Below are 22,997 nucleotides of genomic sequence, written 5' to 3'. Positions count from 1 at the left end.
TAGAAAATGTATTAATATTTTTAACGATATATTAATTAATTAAGATTTTTAATAAAATGTAATCAAATAAACCCAGTAGAGTGTTTTTATATAGATATGGACAGCCTGTAGAAACTTAAACTAAAAATTTACCATAGAATTATTATTAAAAGCAAAAAATTTTTAAAGTATTTATACTTTTTAATCGTATTAATGATATTCAAAGCTGATCGCTTTTTCTTACAATCTGGCTGACTGACTTACTCACTAACTTAGTGTTTGAAAAAAATAATGCAATACTTTCTAGTTCAATAAAGTTTTCAACCTAACAAAGTATGATGATCAATTAACCTAAACTGAAGTTAATTTGTATATTAAATCTAAAGTAAGTAAATAAGTGAATAATTAAACTCATTTGTACAACAGTTATTACACTTTTCAAAGTAAAGATGAAGTTGTTATTAATTTTGAAAATATTTATTCTTTAAAACTTCGAGAGAAAGGGTTTACAAAAAATCTTTGTAAAGCTTTGAGAAATTTAATCTTGCTCACTAATAAAAATAAATAGATATTTAATTATAGATAGTATATAGATCTAATACTAAATAGCATTTTATATAAATATAGAAGGCTGTCTCTCATTTGAAGTATGAATATGCTCATGAAATTATCTAAAAAATAGTAGATCTTACTGTTTATTCTTTTATTGACCACATTGGCTATTATTTCAATTTGTTACTAACAGAATTTTGACTCAAATGACTTGTTTTTTTTCCGCCTCAACAAATTATAATTATCAAGCATCTCCAACTAAAAGAATAAATAATCATCAAGTCTAAGCTAAAAATAGACTTAATTAGATAAAATCTTGATAAATTATGTCAAGGCAAGTATTGGAAATTAATCTAATAATAACACACAAATTTAAAATGCTAATACAAGTCCTTTAGAAAGCGGCTTGATTGTATATGAAGAAGGAGACAGTAATTATTTCTACTTTGAAGACTCAAAAATATTAGAAGAATTGAGTAAATCATCTAAATTTGAAATCAGGGAAGACACAATTAGAAAAAATCCAAAGGATGTTTAAAAGCTAATTTTGAAATCTTAAAATAATATTCAATTAAAAGAGTTCTAGTATGGAAATTGGTGTGGACCTGATTATGGAGGATTTGAGTCTAAATGTAAAGATGTTTGTCAGAAAAATGAGGATGAACCTTCTGACAAGTGCATAGATTGTAGACCATTTATTGATTATGTAGACAGGGTTTGCATGGATCATGATTTTTGCTAACAAAAATACTAAAATAAAGTTAATAAAGAAAATACAGGATTCATTTGTGCTTATAGAGCTCTTAATGTTGGTCAGTACTTTTAAACAAGATGTGAATGTACTTATTTAATTATAGAATCTCTAAGAAAAGAAAATTTAGTCAAAAATTGTGACTCTTTAAAATGCCTAGCCTATGGCTACGCTGCCGAAAAGGCATTCAATAATGTTTTATTTGACTGTGGATGCTATTACATTGAATATCACAGAGATGTTTATACAGGGAAGATGTATCCTTTAGAAACCCAAAAGTGTGTTAGTCCTAGTGAGTGTAAGAGTTTTAGAGGTAAATGATAGATTTTAAGTAAGATCCTATAAAAATAACAATAATTAAAAAGATATAGACTAAAAAATCTAATATTTATTTTTATAAGCTCAAGCAAAAAAGCAATGGTTTAAACTTATTTTAAATGTTCAAGATGCATTAGAAAAGGCTTTAAAGGTTAGTTTTAAAGTTTTAGAGATTATTATTGTAAAAATTTTAAAAGCATATACAATGTTTGGTGATAGCTTTTAAAGTAAATAAATACCTAATACTCATTTAAAAAAAGTAATAGAATTAAATGTAAACATTGTATGTAATTCACTCATTATTGTTCTGTAACGATTAAAATAGCATTTTTAAAAAATATAATTAAATAGTAATTAAAATTTTTATTTATTAAAAATTCCAATCTATTTTTATGAATGTGTTAATTTATTGTATTATCTATTATGTATATATCTACTGTTTAAATTTTTTGATTACAAATATTTATATCAGGTTTGGTTTTTATATACATACATACATATTTTATATACGCCTAAATTAAAAGAGTCTAAACATTTAAATAATCTATGTTATAGGTTGTATTTTTCTTGATTTAAACAAACCAAATTGAAAGCAAAAAAGGAGGCAGACATGTAGGTAAATAGACAAAAAAACAAACAAATCAGAGAACACCGAACGATTTTTTTTGATATTTGTTAGTCAAATACTTATCATTTGATACAAATTAAAATCATAGTGTCTTATTTTATTTGTAAAAATATAATTGATTTAATTTGCTATGAATTTTTAAAGATGAAATTTCAGTCAGTCTTAACAATATCACTGATAAACTTTATCTAATAGCTATTCATTCCTTCGCAATTTTATAATTTTTTATAAATATAGTTTATTTTTGACTACTAAAAATCAATATTTTTTTGTTTAAATAGATAGACAGGGCATTCCTTTAGATTTTTATAATTTTTCCTAATTGGTATTTAACCCCCCCAAATATTACTTTACATATTTTATGAAATTTATTATTTTCAAGTATGCTTAAATATTTAAATAGGCTTTTAAATTTTTTCATTTATAAAACTAATGCCTAAAATTTAAAATAAAATGATATTTTAAAGTTGTTACAGAAATGGATTTTTTTCAAGCTCAATTTAAAGCAAAGAGATTATTTTAATTTAAATTTATAGACAATAAAATAAAGACTTTTTTATGCCTAAAAGCTAGTTTTTTGTTGCATAAAATAAAAAATAAATTTATTGTATTTTTATTTCCAAATTTTAAACATAAAAAGTTAACTAAAAATAGAATAGCTGGTTGTTCTAGATGAGCTATTTATTCTATTACAATAGCATTATTAAATTTTAAATGATTTAATGCTCTATATTTATTTTGAATAGATAAAAAGCTAACCTGACTGTCTATCTGTCTTTAGAAGACTTTAACATTAATAAATTGTGAAAGGAGAAATATCTATTTAATTTATTGGTAATCAGAATAATAAATAAATAAATAATTTATTGTAAGCGCAAGACATGTAATTTAATAAAAGTATATTAATTTAATAAATAAGTGAATTTAATAGTTCATTAGAACTATCTATTTAAACCGTTATGACTTTTATTCAGTTTGTATAAATTTTTGCTTCAGTTTACATTCTTGCTTTTAGTTTAATTAAAATCATACAGATTCATAATGAATTTAATAAATTTGTTTATAACTCATATTTAGTAAATACCATCTTCACTTATTTCCAATTTTATCAATTATTTTGTATTAAAGCTACCCGTTCATTTAATTTAAATATTAAATTTACCTACTAAATGCTATATCATTAAATATGAAAAAAAAAAAATTTTGCAAAACACCTAATTAATCAATCTCTTTGCCATTAAATGCATATGCTTTATTTTCTATCATAAATAAATATTTAGACTAATAAAATTCAAACATTCTTCACAAGTCGCTAGATTTGAATTTCTTTATAAGCAAGTAAACATGCAGAAGATATGCATAAATAATATAACAACAAAAAACAATACATAAGTAAAGAGATTCTTTTCTATCAAATTACATCTGCAATACTTGGATAGAAAAGATATTCATTTTATATAAATTTCAAAAGACAGACTGTATGAAAAATAATCATACTGCTTTAAATGTATTTTGATAGTAAACACAAGTTATTTAAATTATATCTGCTTGAATTCAATTTATACTTAAATACTTTTAGTTCTATGTTACCAACTCTCATTAAAAGCACATTTCTATGCTTGAGATATTTTATTTGTGCATATAATTAAACAGGATTTAATAAAATTTAATTTTAAAATACAGGATTAGCTTTGTAAATTTCTTATTTTTTTTAATTGATTGAAAGTAGGCAGAAGAAAAAAGTTGAATTATTAAAATTTGTATTTTTTATGGGTCATAAAATCAATTTTTGAAAGATAAACAATCAACGAAATGAAAATTTGAAATTTTATTTTCACTTTGAAAATATTTTGGTTGAAAATTTAGAAAGATTAATAAAATTAAGAGATATTGCTGCTATACTTAATATTTTGATATTTTAAATATCAATAAATTTAGTAAGTAGAGCTAATTATCTTTAGTACCATGACAGCTGATGAAATTCCAAAAAAAATTTCTACAAATAAATATCGAAGCAGATTACTAACTACTATTAATAAGAAATTTATTTTCAAATTCAAAGATATAGCAGCTTCAGTTTTCAGACTTATAGTTGCTTGCTTCTATTTGTATTTAATGAGGACAATGTGAGGGAGGGCGTTTCTATTGTCAACAGAATATAGATTCTCTTACAAATATGGAGAATATTTGCACTTTTATTTTTTGAAAATGAGTAGTTAGGATATGAGTTTTACTTTTTATCCCCAATATTTATGTTTGAATATTAACTGAAATATAGAAGAGCCTATTAAAATAAAAAGTCCCCATATTTAGTTATGAAAAAAAATTGGTCCATTAACTGAATTTTTATTTCATATCAGATGGATCCAAAAGTCTAATTAGAAAGTCAATTATCTATTATAGTCTGTTCCGTATTAGGAATTGTTTTTGAAAATGATAATAAAATATTTAAAACAAGAAAGAGCCTATAAGTTAACTTGGATGAAAATAACAACAAAACCTTGCATAAACATGCTTAAAAGAATTAAATAAATGAATTAAAACAAGCCATTTTATATTATTTTATGAATGAGAAAGTGAAATAAATAAATTATGATAAAAAATAGATGGTTTTTATCAATATTTATTTACTGCTATTATAGATATGTATATAAGCCCTATGCATTATTTATTTACATATTAAAAGGGCAAATAAATAAAAGAAATACAGCCAATTTACTAAATTAAATTTTATATCTTGTTTTTGGTTACACTCAATTAATATGCGTAATATTGTTCAATTTCACCAATTTTCTTTCTAAACCAGACTTTACTCTCAAATCTAAATATCTAATTTTCAGCAAGTCTTTTTACTAAAGGATTTTTTGCTAAACTAAAATTTTAGCTGTTTTAGTAAATAAATTTTTGTGAAAATTCGTTTTAAGATTTTAAATATTAATTAATGGGATTTTACCATCCATTCATATAATATCCAGTTCAATCTATTTCCTTTAATAAAATATAAAGAGGAGATACAATTAAGATTTAATTTTAATTGATTTCCTTTTTACTGCATTCTTTCATTCATTCATTCACACACATGCATTCAATCATTTAATAATCATACAAAGTAATTAAGAACTTTTTACTATGGATTAATCTTCTTCCATTTAAATTGTAATGCTAAATTTATTACAGAATTTCAATACCTGATGCCAGCCAATCAGCTGAGGATTTGCTTAAAATTCATTCAAAATTCAATTTGAAAATGCTAGTAAAGGATGAGATAATTCTGTTTTTATACTTTTACTTCAAGTGGTAGTGAGACCAAATTAGGTCGTATATATTTATGGGATAGAAATAAAGATTTGTGCAATGTCGAATAAAAGATGTGTAAGACAGATATTCAAATACTAAAAAAGTAATAGTGCTGATCTGAATGGGATTATGTTGATTGCATTCTCCTGAAAAAAAATTAGTAAGATCTATCTAATTAATTGATATAAATACTTCAAGTTTTTCTTTGATACTGTTCAAATCACTATAAAATTGAGTCCAGTAAATTAGATTTAGACTATTGATTTGAAATAGTAGAGCCTACCCTCTTATTAATATAGATATTTAAACCAGCCTTCTTTCTATTCTTATAAAATAAGTAAATAATATCTATCTATCAATTAATTAATTATGCATGTACTAAAAATTCAAATGCCTTCCTATTCCATTACATTCATTTCTGCATTTATGTATTCATTCGTATTATTGCGGAAATGAATGGCATTGAAAAAGTGCTGCTATTATTTAAATATTTATAATTTGCTTTCTATAAATCCTCCTTAAAAAGCAATCAAAAAGTTACAAATTTAAAAATAGATGACAAGACTTCATTCATTTTAATATATATAACTTCTAGGCTTCTCATATTTCCTTTATCTTATATGAAAAGTTGAAATTTTAATTTTCTAAGATCCATCCACATTGGTCTTTATCTAGCTTTTAAATACTTTTTTAAGTGAAACAAAAATATGTAATTGATAAATGGAATTATTTATAAGTGGTAGATTAATAAAATTAAATAATTGCAATTTGCTGAATTTAAACATCTTTGGTATTTAAAAAATGTCTTACTATACTATTAAATTGATTATTTAATTTTTAAAATAAATATTGTTTTTCTTAAATCTACTATTCATGCATTTATTTAAAAAAGATGAATTAATTATCTGATAAATTAAATTAATTAAGTAATTTAAAATTAAAAGACCTGCTTTTAATCAATTAAAAATATAAGACTTTTTAAGGAATGTAATAACTTTTTATTAATCACATGAATTAAATGGAAAAATTTTATTTTAAAATAAGAGTTAAACAAGCACATATATCAAAATTAAGCATTCAGTTTTTGTAATAACAATAAAAAATGAAGTTGCAATATCAATATAAGTTTCCATTATTAATGAAACAATCATTTCGTTGAAGAAAAAAATGTTACTGATTTAAAATTTATGAAAATATGTGCTTACTAACAGCTTGAGATTTTTATAGTATTTGCTTGATTTTATGTTTAGTATTAGGGAATCTTTAATATTATCTTAATAGGATTTTTTTATAGTACAGACATAAACTAATAAATAAATTTTTATGTGATTTGCTTATCAAATTTCTAACAACTTTGTAATAATATAAATTGCAATGATAATCTATTTTTTTTGTATATTAGAATTAGAATGATAGGTTAAGCAATTTCTATTTCAAACACGTACCTTAGTTATAAAAACAGGACTTTGTAAATTATAAAACATAAACAAAATATTTTTGAAAGTGTAACTAAATACATTCAGTGAGAGAAAGTTAAAAATATTATAAATAATTTAATCTATTAGAAAAAATCTAATTAAATGAAGAGTCAGTCTTTGGAGTTTTGTCTATATTTTTGTTTATCTTTTTTAAATGCAAAAAAATTAAATTGAATTGTGGTGTAACACCAATTATTTTATCATATAAATATTTTTAAAAATATAATATCTTACTTTAAAAATCAAATTTTTTTACTGTAATATTGTAAATTTAACAAAATTTTGTAATTAAAAGCAATTTACTTATTTATTTTCAATTTTATACTCCACAAGAATATAAAATTTACTCCTCCTTTGATAATATTTTAAGAAAAATTTTTAACTCCTATCCCTGATCTTTAAAAGTTTTTTAAATGTAATGTAAATAGAAAATTAACGAAAATAATTACAATTTTTCTGACTTTTGAATCAAATCGTTTTAGTAAAATAATTAAAATGATTTGAATTTCTAAAAAGCAGCTTTAGAATATCATCTATTGTTACTTGATCAAAAGATTTGATTGAATTATTTTTTACTGAACCGCAATGCTTTTTAATTATAAATGATGCAATGTGATTAATTTGTAGCTTTATAATGTAAAACACAAATAAAAATAATAAATAACTAACTATTTTCTTTTCTCCCATTGTAAATCTATAAGTTTTGATTAGGATTTAGAATTTTAGATTTGATTTTAATTATCTAATAAAAAAAACTAATTTCTTTTTATAACTTAGTCTATGAATGACATAATTACAATAATTTGCAAAATGTTTACACAAACTAATTGCGATCTAAAGAAGATATTTATCTTCATTGTTTTTTTAATTATTTTATTTATTGGATTTGTAAAGTTAGTGATGCATCATCTCTCTAAATGCAAATTAAAATGTTTAGAGTTAGATGTTTTAAAAAGTAAATTAAAGATTCTGAGTGAAAGTAGAATAAGATTTGTTTTAAATAATTAGATAGGATATAATTTTAGCAATTAGGACTCAAAATAAACTAGATATAAAATTAGCATTAGATAACTTGTCTTCTACATAAAAAAATTAATAAAAGTTACACTAAATAACTCAAAAAATAGCCTTTTCAATTACTTAATTTCTAGAATATTTGTAAGTTGTGTATTTGCTGATAAATTTGATTATCTCATATTTCAGTTTTAAGTAAGTAATGTTTATTAAATACTTAGCCTTTATTATAAAATGACTGAACATTTTTAGTTTCCTCAAATCATTTTTTTTTGTTTAAAGCTTATATGACGCTGGTTATGATTTACGAATTTAATATGCAAAAAGAAGATAGAAATAATAATTTTTTTATTTTGAGAGGGGAGAAGTTAACAAATGTTTTTTTAATTTACTATATTTAAATTTTTAAGAAGTAAATCTGGATTATATTATGATGCAATTAATTAAGGAATTATTTATTTTCCTTTTTAGATTCATTATGTTAAGGAACACATTACAGTAGTGGTAAAAAGTATGAAGTTAATATTTAATGTTTCTTTTTCATTTAATTATGTGGTATGATCAGATTTCTACTTATAGTTTTCCTCCATTTAAAATAATGTAAACCATTTTTGCTCACTGTAATATACATAGAAGATTGTTTAAGAATTGGGATCTTAATTAAAAGAAGTTTATTCAGGCTATTTTTTAGATTATATAAAAATAATTCAATTATCAACTGCATGATAAGATAAATTCACTAACCAAAAATTAAATGCATAGGAAATGTGTTTTGCATTTCTAATCGAATTGAGCTGAATTAGTTTAAAAAAGAAATTACTATTTCGAAACGTTAGGATATTTGATGCAGGAATCAGATAAATTAAAAATTTAGGAATTAAATGACTTAAAAATAGCACTGTTTGCTTGTTATTTGATATTAGAGCTCATTCGAGGGTAAATTAATACTGAATAAAAATTAATGAATGAAACACTTCTTTTTAAAAATATAAAAAAGTATAGGTTCATAATTATCTCCTAACAAAATGATCAGTGGAGTAAAAAGAATTCTTTTATACTTTTTTTAAAATATAATTTTACATAGTTTTTATCTGTCAATAGCAATAGTCAATATATAATATTTATAATTTCTATTCGTGCAATTTTAATGAAATAACTAATTATTTTTATGAACAATTTCTAAATTTTATCAAGAAAATATTTGAAAAGAGATGCTGATTGACTAAGCTAAAATATCAAATTTTTTAAAAATAAAGAGGGAAATCTATATTTTCGATATATTATATTACCAGTGATATTGCCTTTTACTTAATTTTAATTAAAAGTAAACATTTTGTAATCAATTGTATTGCTTTGAATAACATTCAATGTTAGTCTGTGATTTATATCTCAATAAAAAATTTTGTTATCGAATGAAAAACTCTAAATTCGTTTTTGTAAGCTTGGATTCGTTTAAAAATTGTCTTTAATCAGAACTAAGTAGAGGAAAATCAAGCACTATATCAATTAGCACGATTGATATATTTAAGGTTGATTTGGTGATAATTTTTTTAAATTTTAAAGAGTAAAAAATCTCTTTTATTTCAACTGCTGTTTGCTAAATTGCAAGTAACTATGTAGGATATAAATTAAAATACATACAAATTAAACCGTACTTCATTTCGATCATATTAGTAAATGAGAATGGTTACTTTTGAGAATCCACTTTAATCATGTAATCAAAAAATTTTAGTTCATTAACGCACTACTTAATGTAATTTATTTATCCCTTTATCAGATTGTTTAGTTTTTAACAAGTATATCAAACCTAAGAACTGGAGAAACAATCTATAATCTAGAACTATATTATTAATTTATTTAATAGTATCAAATGCAAATAAAAATTATTGGGCTCTTTATATTAATATGATATTTACATACCACAGTATTTCAACCAAAGATTTACATTAAATGCTGTCGTTTTGCGATAAATTTTTAGTTTTGTACACATTTTTTTGTTTTTTCAAGCAAATTCTAACAGATGCATTTTTAATCTAAATATATGGTTAACATGTTTGTCTGGATAAGACTTAAAAAAATGTTACAGTCATTTTAAAAGTGCGAAATTTGAATAGATTAAGCTGTAATAAGCAAGTAGATACAAAAACAGCAATAGATTCATTCATCCATTTGAAAACAAATTTTAAAATAAGCTAAAATCGCAAATGGTCTTTGAAATTGTGTGAAAATGCTTTTAAACACTTGCGTTTGCTTTGCTAAAACATTTTTAACCTGCGATAAAAAAAATGTGCGAATAAAATTTAAACATAGGATAATTTAAAATTTAACGCTAAAAGTAGTGAGGTAAATTAAATTAGATATAAAATAAAAAGAATTTCACAGAAACCAAACAAACTCTATTTTTGAATCACCCCTGCGGTAACAAAAATAGAGTTTTGGTTTTATGGAAAATTTTAATTAAAATTGGGATGGGGTGGGGATTTAAATTATCTTAATTTTTTTATTCAATTTCAGAATTACTCACTTCTATCTTTTGCTTTATTTAGCATTAAATCATTAAATCGATCTATATTTAAAAGCAAGTTGCTTTAATTTGTGTTTTGGGAATAAAAAAAAATTGTTTATAAGCTGAAATCTTAAATTTTTTAATAATTATTTATCAATCAAAAAAAAAAAAATCACTAAAAAGCACAAAAAATAAGAAAAAAACATTATTAAAAATCAGTGCAAAATCTTGGCAAAACAAACAAAAACAATAATTACTAACACACTCTCATAATTGACATCTGTCTGCTCTAATTCTACTAAACACATACACCAACTATAAAATATCAATAAATATAATTATTATTATTACTCAACTGAAATGGACGGTAATATATTATTATCAATAAATGATTTTTTGGTTTAATCTATCTTGAATAAAACTCTGCTTGATCTTATCTAATGCAAAAATAATATTAGAAGATTAGCAAAATATTAATAGATAGAATTTATCTCATATATAAATATACTTAATGTTTATCTTTAAAAAAAGCCTTCACTAACTTTATGGATTTATTGGGTGACTTAAGAGAACAACCCCTCAACATGAAAGAACTTAAGAATGAATTCAAATTGCCTAAGAAGAATTTCCCTAAAATCTCAAAGATGATTCATTATTTCAAGACTGAATTTTCAACGTAATTTTAATTTTTCATAGAAAATTTCCCAACAATCTTATTTGTTTATTTATTTATGTGCAGTCAGTGATATCAAATAAACAAAGAATTTATTAAATATGTTAATTACTAATTTGTCGTCCTAGTAATTAATAATCATAATTTAAACTGAGACAGTTTATTTTAATTAAAGATAAAATTGAAAATAAATAAATAAATAATTAATTAATTCACTGAACCATTTTACAATTAAACTGCGCTGGATTTTTATGAGTCTTAAAAAAACATCAATTACTTTAATCTTACCTAAATTTCTTAATCAATATAAATAGCCGCACAAGAAACGAAAGCAGAACCAAGTGGCACAATTATGACAAGCAACTCCTTTTCTGGGTAGTTTGCAAATACTGTCAAATAAATTAAAAATACATTGTTGCTTCTCTTTCCAAGAAAGGTCAAAAATCTATGGTAATTGTCTTATCTTATTTTCTTTACTTATTTATTTATTTTTATTATTCCTCAATTCTTTGTGTATTTTAAATTAATCTTCTCCCTTAAATCAATTATAGGATGACAATGACTGGGTTCACATCTCTGCCATTTTAGGAGTTGAAACTAAAATCTTGAAAAACAAATGGTTAGTTATGGTCAAACCTCAAGTTAAAAATGCTCCTTGGACTCAAGAAGAAGACTCTATTTTGAAGAGTTTAATAGAGTAAATATCATTTATTTTCTTTTTTTTAATTAGAGATATATTTTCTTATTGCTTGCTATTGATTGATTGAATTACCAAAAAATATAAATAAAACTAACTCTCTAACTATCTTTTTGATCATCCATTCATTCATTAATTCAAATGAGTTTGAGATAAGATAAAAAATATAAACCAACCAGCTTATTTATTAATGATCACAACCTAATTTATACCCATAGATAATTCGCCGTTCATTTGAATAATCGTTATTTACACCAATATCGATTAAAATTGAACTCTTTATAGCTTGCTTTTAAGAAAATATATTTTTTAATTAAATTAATTAATCGTTTTAAAATGTTAAAATAATTATTTAAATATTATAGTCCTTCTGAAAAGAACCACAACTGGACTCAAGTTGCCACCAGATTGGCTGAGCTCACTCAAAACAGTTCCTTCAGAAACGCTAAGCAAATAAGAGAAAGATGGAACAACTACCTCAATCCCACTCTTAAAAAGTAATTATAATTTCTTACTTTAAAAAATTAAGAGTCAGTCGACTAATTAATTAATTTAGAAACTTAATTTGATTAAATAAAGTTAGCATATGATAAATATATATATATATATTCAAATTAAAAGATCATTTTTTAAATTCTCCTTTTATTATTAAATAGATCTGAATGGGAAGAAAGCGAAGACATTCTCCTTCTTGAGAGCGTTCTCTCTTAAGGCAAAAAGTGGTCTCAAATTTCATAAATTATGGGATGCCGTACTGAATCATAAGTTAAAAATAGATACAATTCCATCTCTAACCGTCTCAAAAAGACCTATGGTGAATAATACCCTGAAGAAACTCTTATTTAAATGGAAATCAGCTAATTAAAGGGATATAATTCTGGTAGCTAATCAACCAACTTCGCCTCTCATAAGATGATTGTTCCTTCTTCTAACATTAGAATCAAGAAAGAAATGGTTTCTCCCTTAATGTCAGCTGTCCATTCTAATGACATGCTTGCCAAGAAGAATAACAGTTTGAACTCTTCTGATACCTTATAAGTAAATTTAAGAAGACACAAGTCATCTGCTGATAGCATTATTACTGAACAAAATCACTAATCTCCTGCTTACTCTTCTTCCTCCCCTTAACTTTCTGAAACTTCTTACTAATAGGATGCTACTTCAATTATTCAATTAGATATGAATACAGTTGCCAAGTAAGAAATGGTTAACTCAAATCAAGTTTTATCACAGTAATCTTCTTCCACTGTCGCCACTCCTTAACATTCTCACCATTTCTAAATTCCCCAACTCCCAGCCTTTATTTCTCATCCTTAAGCATACAAAAATACATTAAATTAAGAAATGTAGCCTGTTTTCCACTAAAATGTTTAAGAAATCCCTGAATTCAATGCTTAAAATCATCTCTAATTCTAAGAACCTGTTCAACCTTAATACATCACCTTAAATTACTAACAATACTAAGCTGTTCACGGTCAAGAAACCTAACAATAGCAATAATAGTAAAATTCTACTTAATAACACTAGACTCAATAACCAACTCTCCCTCCTTCTATTAGCTACTTCTATGACAACTACTTCCAAGTCAATACTCCTACTCCTGCTAACCAAAGCAATAATGGCACTGGAAATCTCTACGTAGAAGATTGGGGATTCACTCAAATGCACTAAACATACAATGCTCCCACTCCTAACAATCACTAAGCTCACCCTTACTATAACAATACTAACACTACTACTAACTAATACGCTACTTCTGGAGCTGGTAACCTTGACTTTAACACTGCCTTCCATGGTTTGGAGCAAAATGAATTCTTTGCCAGAAGAAATAGCGCTTTAATGAACGACTCATAAAGACACTAAAACTACTAACCTACTCCCCACCACCAAACTAATAACTTTTTCACAATTCCTACTACCCCTTAAAACTAAGCCAACGCAGCTCAATCATTCTACTATGAGGAACAATACTGAACAAGATCAATTAAAAAGTGACTGGCTGACTGACTGACTGACAGACAGACAAACAGACTGGCCAATCGATCCAAATTATCTAATAAAATTAATAACCTCAATAATCAATCAAATTCCTATAAAAATCTTACTACTTTGAGTATTCTAAATTATTTTTCCCCAAATTAATATAAATACAAGTAATCAATGAAGCAAACTATCCATCTAATTAATTATCTATTTTTCAGAAATAATTAAATCGCATAGTAAATAAAATAGTATAGAGGATATTAATAACTAAAAGAGTGAATAAATGAATGCTCGGAAGTGTTCATAAATGCGAAGGCAATTAAAAAATAATAAATTAAAAAAACAAGCAATCAATCAAAAAATAAAGAATTGCACCTCTATATCAATTTACATAAAAAAAAACATAAATATATTTATATCTATCTATTCTAATCTAATCTAAAAAAAACTAAATAATAACAATAAATAAACCAAATAGCTTACCTACCTACAAACCAACCAACCAATCAACATCTTATTATTTGCAAGACTCTTATTTTGTAAAAAAATTATTATCTAAACCAAAAATGTATTTTCATTTTATATTTATACCACAATGCAATGCAATTTAATTTAAATATTCTTAATAATCGCTCTGCCAATCTTCAAATTAATGCTTTATTTTACTCTTTTTTATTTCTTTCCTATCAAAAATATATGCGATCACATAAGCAAATGCAAATACAAAAAAATCATTTAATATCTTTAGTTTCATAAATATAATCGCTTCTCTGTTTAATGTATTTATAATATACATAAATGTTACTACTTTTATTTTTCATACTAGTTATAAGAAATTAACCATATACTTTTGAAAAATATTAATTTATACTTTTCATAGTTAAATAATTCTTTTTCTTAGATTGATTTGGCTTTAATCATAAAATCTAATTATATAAAACTTTCTCAGCTCATATAATTCTAAATGTTTTTAAATTAAAAATAATAATGTTTTTGATCTATCTTTTTTCTATCTTTCTTTTTAGCCTTTTAGATGGGCATTCTTAAAGTAAATATATCTATCTATTTATCTAGTGCATTTCAAATAAATAAATAAATCCTACTTGAAATCTATCAATATGAAATAATTTTGACTAAATCTCTAACTAAAAAATTTAAATAGCACCAAACAAAAATTTACACTAAGAATGCACTGTACTATTTTATTCAAAATCCTATTTCTTTTTCTTAGTATTATTCTTACAAATATTTTGTTTTGAGAGTAATAATTTTAGAAACAGTTATATTAAATAAAGGGTGAAGCGATTGTCAGAGTTTAGAGGGAATAAAAAAAGAAAATAATATTTTAAAAACATTTAACAATCTATTTCTTAATAATTTTAAAAGATTTAATTTTATAGTCTAAAGTAAGTGGACATTATCATGCTCTTTCTTTTTTTGATTAGTGATTTAAATTTCTTATAATTTTTCTAAAAATTTTCTGGATGATTTTATTTATTATTTATTTACCTGTTTTGTTTTTTAACTTTCAAAAATCTAATCAAAATTTTATTATCCTAGTTATTGCTCGTTCCTCAATGTTTTTTTTAAGAGGATCCTAGCTTTTTTTTTATTTTCGAAGGTAAATTCTTAAAAGTTATCATTCATAAATTAGATTTGGTCATGTATTCGCTTCTGGGGAATCAATTTTAAGAGCTTTTAAATGAAATTATACTTACTATCAAAAAAAACCATTTAAAATGCTCTGCTAGGCAATTTCGATTTATGAATTTAAAACTATGAATTAAATATATATTGAGTTGGATGCAATAAATTTAAAAAGCATTAAAATTTGGGAATAAAGTAAATTGAATATTTATCAATCGATAAGAAATACTTTAGCTTACATTAGATTATTATATTATCAAGATTTGTTTATTAATTTATTTAAACACATCATGCTTATATCTATGTATGCTTATATATTTATGCTTCAATCGAAAATTAAAAAAATATAAAAATTCAATAAATTTAAGCACTTGATAATGGGATTTTCAATAAAATCCTTAATGAACTGATAACTAACATACTATAAATTAATAATTTTGATTAGAGTTATTTTTATAAAATTGAGACATTCAAAAACATAGAAAAACTGTTATTGTTGCATTTAATAAAATATTTTAAATATAAACAATTGTAAAGTGAAAGCTTAGTAAAATTTATGGTGAACAAAAGATTGATGCAATTTAAAAGGAAAAGGATACTCACACAAGCTAGAAATTGATATGTAAATTTGATGTATAAATTAAGCAAATAAATTTGAATGATAATGCTTAAATAGCTTTTTGTATCATAATAAATTACTTTTAAGCTATAAATTTTGTAATCTTTTGTTAATATTGAATAATAGACCTAAAATATTTATTTCTTAAACAGGAATTCAATAAATTAAAAAAATTATGAATCGTTTGAATGCTTGAAAATTTGATTACATTATAAATATTTAATTATTATAAATAACATTACTTTCCTTTTTTTTTTCAAAGCACAATCTTACAAAATCTATAAATGAGCAAACTGGATGTCTTATATTCAATTTTAACATATAATTTTAATTGATATTTTAAAATCAAACATATTCTCAAAGAATAAGTAGAGCATTTTGCCTACTAATTTAAACTAAATTTTCTACTTAATCGAGTCTACGAAGTTTTACCCTCTAAATCTATTAGAAAATGCAAATTAATAAATTCAAAGTAAAGCTTTACTTGAATAATTGGGTTGAAAGTTTTTCTTAACTTGATAAATAATAATTTGCTTGATTGATTAGTTGATTAGATAGAAAATATTATTAAAAAAATTAATTAGAAGACCTAATTTATTTATTTAATTAATTAATTAATTTTTGTGATTGAATATTTTTGTAATTGAATGCTTCATTCAAATCCTATTTTTTCTTTTTCTTATATTTCTTTGAAATTCTTTAAGAGGATGGCAAATTTATTAAAGTAGTATTTTTTATATTTGCCTTAAATTTTCCTTTCTGCTATAAATATTGAAGCTCTATTTATAATATTTCTTCTTTATTTAATCATAATTTCGGAGATAGAAAAGAAAGGTAAAAGTTTGTTTTGCATAGATATTTAAATCTTCTTTGGTTTTTTGAATGGTAAATATTCCAAACAATTATATTTATAGTTTGATTAAATGAACTAAATAAAATAAATCTTTTGTTATACTCAAAAACTTTGAATCTTACATTTTACACAGACTGAGTTATTATGCAAAAAAAAAAATAAATATTAACTTGTAATATTATTCTAACGACATTTAAAAATAAATTAAACTTAATCTTCTTTGAAAAGAAATACTTATTGATAATTTCTAAGCAATAAAAAGTAAATTTAATAATTTGCTAACTTTATTACTTATTTATTTAGTTTTGAATGCAATATTACATAAATTCTGATTAAATACAAATAGGTGTTTCAATAAATTGTTTGTTTTATTTATTGTTTGTTGTTACTTTAATTTAATCAATTTTAAATTTGTTTAAAAGCAATACCCTCTAAAATTCTTACATTTTATCCTTCCTCTAAATTTTTTTCTCGTTATATTTATCATTCATCATTAAATAGTTTCAGATTTTTTTTGGCACTCAATTTTCTAAAGTTTTGTATAGATATTTTGTTAGGTGGTAAATAAAATTATGTAAACTAAAATACTTACCTCAAGCATAAATTATTTATTTATTTATTAATCGATTTGTTTCTTTAAAAAAATACATGCTTAATTGAATATAACAAAACAAATAGTACTATGATACTTAAAAGTCTAAGTATTTTTTTTATATTTTAATCCATAAATATTACAGTTTATATCATATTATTAGCATAAAATTTCTTAAGATTTCATTTCTCTTTTATATTTTAATATAAGTTACCTCCATGAAATGAAATACAAAAAAAAATAATTTAAAAATATTTCTGTAAAGCCAAAGCTTTTTTGTGACTAATAAAAAATAAAAATTAATTTTTAAAATACACGATATTTTTTTAGCCCCTCGATTTTCATTCATATGCTTATTAAATATTTTTATTTTGAAATGTAAAGAAAGCAATTCATGAATTGATTATGCTAAATAAAATTTCTAAGTAAATCAATCAATCAAATTATTTATCTTATGTTTACAAAGAGCTATAAATCAATCAATCAATCAATTTTAACGAATTTTTATGAAAATTTGAAAGTCAAAGACTATAAATTAATATAAATTGAGATATTGCTTAAACCATCAATTCTAGTATTTTTAATAAAAGAATTTTTTTTTGAAATTTGCTTGAATACTTTAGATAAATGCAATTAATAAATGTTGTCCTCTTTTTACTAGTTAATGATCAATTAAAATTCAAATACTTAAGATTAAAAATTAATACATATACAAATCTCTATACATGCATAAATATCAAATACATTTAAGGATCTTAACAAACAGAATAGAAGAAAATATCATCTTAAATACAAATTGTGAAATTAATTTGGAATTTATTTATTCAAATATTCTGAATTAAATGTGTTATTTTTAATGTAATCTCTTTCTCAACCTTAATTAGGGGAAAGATTTTTCTACGAGAGGTAAAAACTTTAAAAATTAATTATGTAATACATCTAATGTGAATAATAATTGATGCACTTTCCTAAAATTTAAATTATTAATATCCTACTCTAATATTCATATTTGTGATTCAAAACAAAATATTTTTGAAATTCTATGATAAAAATAGCACTCAATATCTTTAATATAGCTAATTTCTTTGAGTTAAGCTAGAAATGTATGAGCTTACTCTTATTTCACTCTAACTAAAGCCTTTAAATCAATATCTTCTTAAAGAGAAAAGTCTATCTGTGTATGTTTATGCATTTGATTTATGATTTATGTCGTCAGACAATCTATTCTGTTTCAACTAAATAAAATTACATACTTCCCCAATTCAAACGAACACCCTTCAACTTTACAACTCTTTATCTATAAAATTATCCTATTTTTAAATAAAATTCTTACAAATTCGGAGCAATTTTAATTAAATCAATAAAATAGACTCTTACTTATTTATTACCAACGCAATTAAGTATTTAAAAATTTAAGCAATTTCAAAATTTTTAACATCACTTGCTTATTTGATATTAGCAATTAAGATAGGTAATATCTAGCTTCGAAGCAGCCATAACTTTCTTTCAAAAAGTTTTCTTCATATTACCACAAGCTGTCAAAATATATACAAGAGAGCAGCATTATTTTTTAATATTTTTTTTATTAAATAATAGCTCGAATGATAATTGCATATGCAAAATACTTGATATAGACAACTAAAAGCAACAAACAACCAAAGTATAAGTATATATTATTTAAACAAAAGAGATTATTATATACTTTAGCAGAAAGCTCACTTGCATTTAGTTAAAATGAATTTCCTTACTGTAAAACGATACGAGTTGTTCTTACTATAACCCGTTTGTTTAAGTAATTAATTTGATACAAATAATATTTATAAACTATAGTAATATACCCAAATTTTAAAATATAATAAATCATTTCCTGAATCTGAAATGGCTTACAGAAAATGCACAGTACACTTAATATTGTGAATAACTGTAAGTTTTTCTTCTCTGAGTCATTGAATAATTAAAATTCACATATATTTTATAGTCATTCTTTAAATGTAAGCAGATCAAGTTATTGTCTTAAAATATGAAATTGAAATATTTTTTTAGATAAATATTTAAATAATATTAGCAACAAACAATGCGAATTCGAACCAATTCGAAGATTATTTATTCCCTACCCATAAACTCATCAATTTAAATGAAAAATTTTGATTAGAATCTCACAAATTTCTATATTAATAAGCCTTTCATAAAAGCTTAACATAAGAATAAATATCACTTAATAATTCAATTGTTTGACTAGAGTTCAATTTAAAGATATGCCTTGTACTATATACTAAAATATGTTAACATGGCATGTTTGAATTTGAATTAAATAATTATATTTTCACAAAAATCTGCTTAAAATAATTTAATGCTTTTAGGCCAAATTTAGAATTGAAAAAAATATGAATTAATTACTTAATAAAATATTGAAGTTATTTAGAATTTATGTTAATACTTAATGGACTAAATATTCATCAAACATCTCTATATTTACACTTTCTATCAAATTGAATACCAAAATAGTATTTTATTTAAATATTGATATAAATAATCTATCTATTTGAAGTAAAATATTGATTTTTATTTCTATTAAGTATTAATTGTAAATATATAAAAAGGTCATATTTTGTATTTTTAAATTATTAAGCTTTTTAGGCGAAGTACTCACTATCTCTACAACAACAAAAGACTTATATTTTTCTAAAGTAAAAATCACCAAAAAAAAATACTTCACAAATAACACTTTCCATAAAAATATGATGATGGAAAGTGATGCTTTGATGAAATTCTATTAATTTTGTTAAAAATTACATTACAAACAAATACTTAAGTATTCAAATATATTTGTAAATTAATCTAATCAAGTAAACCATTTATCCTTATTTAAATTGATATGTTTGTTTTAATATCTTGAAGTATATCAAATTTTAATGCATGTTTAAGAATATTACTTATAGTATTTATGCATGTACATCATGTTATTTATTAATAGTTTTAGTAATATAATATCTATGTATACTTTTATAAAACAACCACACACTTTATTTGTCATAATTCACACATAATTTAAATTAATCATAATAAATTTAAAAATTTGAGATTACATTACCTACATTCATAACTAATTTGATATAATTTCATTCATGCATTGAATAAACAAATAACTTTAAAACTATTCACTTTTAAAAACTGTTTACACTAATTAATTTGATATTTGGGTTTAAATACAAAATCCATACTACTAGGATGGGTATTTTAAAGAAAAATTATAAGATAAGAGGAAATATTACTCAATTTATCCAAAATTTATTATTATTCACAAAATTTTTTACCCTATATGGTATTTAAAATTCAAGATTTAAAATTTATAAGATTATTTGCTATTTAAAATAATTAGTCTATGAGGAAGTGTTTTTTATTGAATATTTAATCATATTTATGTTTTAAATAAAAGATAATTTGTATGAAACATCATAATTTATTTCAAAGGTAAAGCAAATAATAGATGATTTATTCTACTATGCTCTTTTAATTGATCTATTTTTTGATAGTATTCGCATAAATCGATTTTAATAAACAAACATATTTTACTATTTTAATTTAGTTGTCTATAACGATTTTTTTTCTATCTCTTTTTTACTTAGAAGCCAAGCTAATTAAAAAATCATATACTTTACTTTCAAGTTGTCATATTTTATATAATGTTTTAATATCTACCATTTTTAAATTTTTAATAGAATTTTGCATGCTTCCTTTATGAAATTAAATTAGTAAGTTATTATTGATAATAAACTCTAGGTTTATTATAAAAAAAGTTTTTTATTTACTTACCCTTTTTATTCATGTATGATATAAATGTAGGTATGTATTATGATTAAGATATTTTAAATTTGGAATTATACATAAAAATATAATAAGATATATTTGTTAACTATTTCTCCCACCTATTTCATTCCATAAAATTTTTATTTATTGGATTATTAAACTAGAAATTTTAATTCTAATAACACAAATTGGGTATATATTTACAGATATTACATTAAGCGAATATAAATCAAACGATTTATTAGTCGTTTATCATTACACAATTTTTACGTAAATAAATAATCTAATCAAAGCAATTTATTTGAAATAGAGAAATCATTATTTAATAATTTTGTAATAAAATTTCAGTCTACTAATTATGGAGTAACTTAACTGGACTTACAAAAATATGATTTAATGAAATTTATACTCTATTATATTATTTTTTTTAATTGTTTGGGTGTTATTAATGAGAAACAGGTTAATGTTTGTAGATATAAGAGCTATTGAAAAAGAAAGTGATTGTAACTCTATGAAATAAGTTAAGGAAAGAATGAAAATCAATCAATGAAATCCATAATTCATATTTAATAAATAGATTTAAATGTAAAAGTTGTTATAGTTGTTTATTTTTCATCATAATAAATAATAAAAATCAATTCAAGTAATGTATCTTCATATCTTCCTATACTCGCTTGAAAAGCAGTGGGAAATAATTTAATACCATAATTTGTGATTAATAATGTTATTAATTATTGATAAATTTTCTTTTTCATCAATCAATATATATATGTATGAATCATTAAATTTCTGAATTGAATGAATGATTGATTGAGTGAGTGAGGAACTGGCTGTTTGATCTATAGATAGATATATTAAATGATTGATTTATTAATTAATTAATTGATTGATCGATCGATTGATTGATTGACTTCAAAGAAAATTAATTAGAAATAAGTTGGGAAAAAAGAAGGAAGAAATCTTAAAAATAATTAAATATTTTTCTTTAATTATTGTTCATCCAATCTATTTAATTTTGCTGATTATTTTTTGATTTCTACTCATATATTTAATGATTTATATAATCATTTAGTAATATATTCAACTCCCTATTCTATTTATGCTTCAAATTTTTATAATTAATCAATTTGATTAAAATCACTATTTTGCAAATTTTCTGTACTGGACCAGCCAGTTAAAATTGTAATCAAGCCTTCTATTTTCATAAAATTTAATTTACTCTTTGCAATTTAAATACTAAAAAATCATTCTGTTATAATCTGTTAATATGTCAAATAATCCTACAATCCAATCAATTTATCAATTACCAATATATCATTATCTGTGAACATATATTTATGCTTAGATTCTATTATGGTAGGCTTACTTGAAATATCTAAAATTTTTATATCTTAAGTATTCACTAAATTTCAAGCTTTGTAAAAAATCGTGTTTTTTTTTGTTTGTTTATTTATTTAGTTTATCTGTTAAAAGAAATTTTGAAAGTAATCTCTTTTCTGTAAATATTCTTGATTAAATATTTTGATTGATTGATTGATTAATTGATTAATTGACTCTGAAAGAAAGAGTTTGGAAATTATATTTTATTTTTACTTTTTCTCAA

General features: G+C 22.6%; 4 protein-coding genes across 4 annotated transcripts; 3 read left to right on the top strand and 1 right to left on the bottom strand. All coding sequences in view use genetic code 6, as the record gives it.

Moving 5' to 3' along the window:
- Positions 1-628: 628 nt before the first annotated feature.
- Positions 629-1,603, top strand: TTHERM_00518610 (transmembrane protein, putative; the record flags this gene model as incomplete). Its single annotated transcript, XM_001015274.1, has 1 exon — positions 629-1,603. One exon carries the CDS (start codon positions 629-631, stop codon positions 1,601-1,603), a length of 975 nt encoding a protein of 324 aa, XP_001015274.1.
- Positions 1,604-10,244: 8,641 nt separating this feature from the next.
- TTHERM_000518609 (transmembrane protein, putative) lies at positions 10,245-10,649 on the top strand (the record flags this gene model as incomplete). The annotated part of the gene is made up of 1 exon (XM_012797477.1): positions 10,245-10,649. The coding sequence occupies one exon, from the start codon at positions 10,245-10,247 to the stop codon at positions 10,647-10,649; it is 405 nt and encodes a 134-aa protein (XP_012652931.1).
- Positions 10,650-10,883: 234 nt separating this feature from the next.
- Positions 10,884-13,867, top strand: TTHERM_00518580 (Myb-like DNA-binding domain protein; the record flags this gene model as incomplete). Its single annotated transcript, XM_001015271.2, has 6 exons — positions 10,884-10,890; positions 11,055-11,199; positions 11,511-11,646; positions 11,748-11,893; positions 12,259-12,390; positions 12,550-13,867. The coding sequence occupies 6 exons, from the start codon at positions 10,884-10,886 to the stop codon at positions 13,865-13,867; spliced, it is 1,884 nt and encodes a 627-aa protein (XP_001015271.2).
- A 4,932-nt stretch (positions 13,868-18,799) lies between these two features.
- On the bottom strand, positions 18,800-19,451 carry TTHERM_000518579 (transmembrane protein, putative; the record flags this gene model as incomplete). The annotated part of the gene is made up of 2 exons (XM_012797476.1): positions 18,800-18,897; positions 18,965-19,451. 2 exons carry the CDS (start codon positions 19,449-19,451, stop codon positions 18,800-18,802), a joined length of 585 nt encoding a protein of 194 aa, XP_012652930.1.
- Positions 19,452-22,997: the final 3,546 nt, after the last annotated feature.

This window comes from Tetrahymena thermophila (assembly GCF_000189635.1).
Source record: "Tetrahymena thermophila SB210 genomic scaffold scf_8254654, whole genome shotgun sequence".
Taxonomy (NCBI): domain Eukaryota; phylum Ciliophora; class Oligohymenophorea; order Hymenostomatida; family Tetrahymenidae; genus Tetrahymena; species Tetrahymena thermophila.
This window is presented reverse-complemented; position numbering and strand designations above follow the sequence as displayed.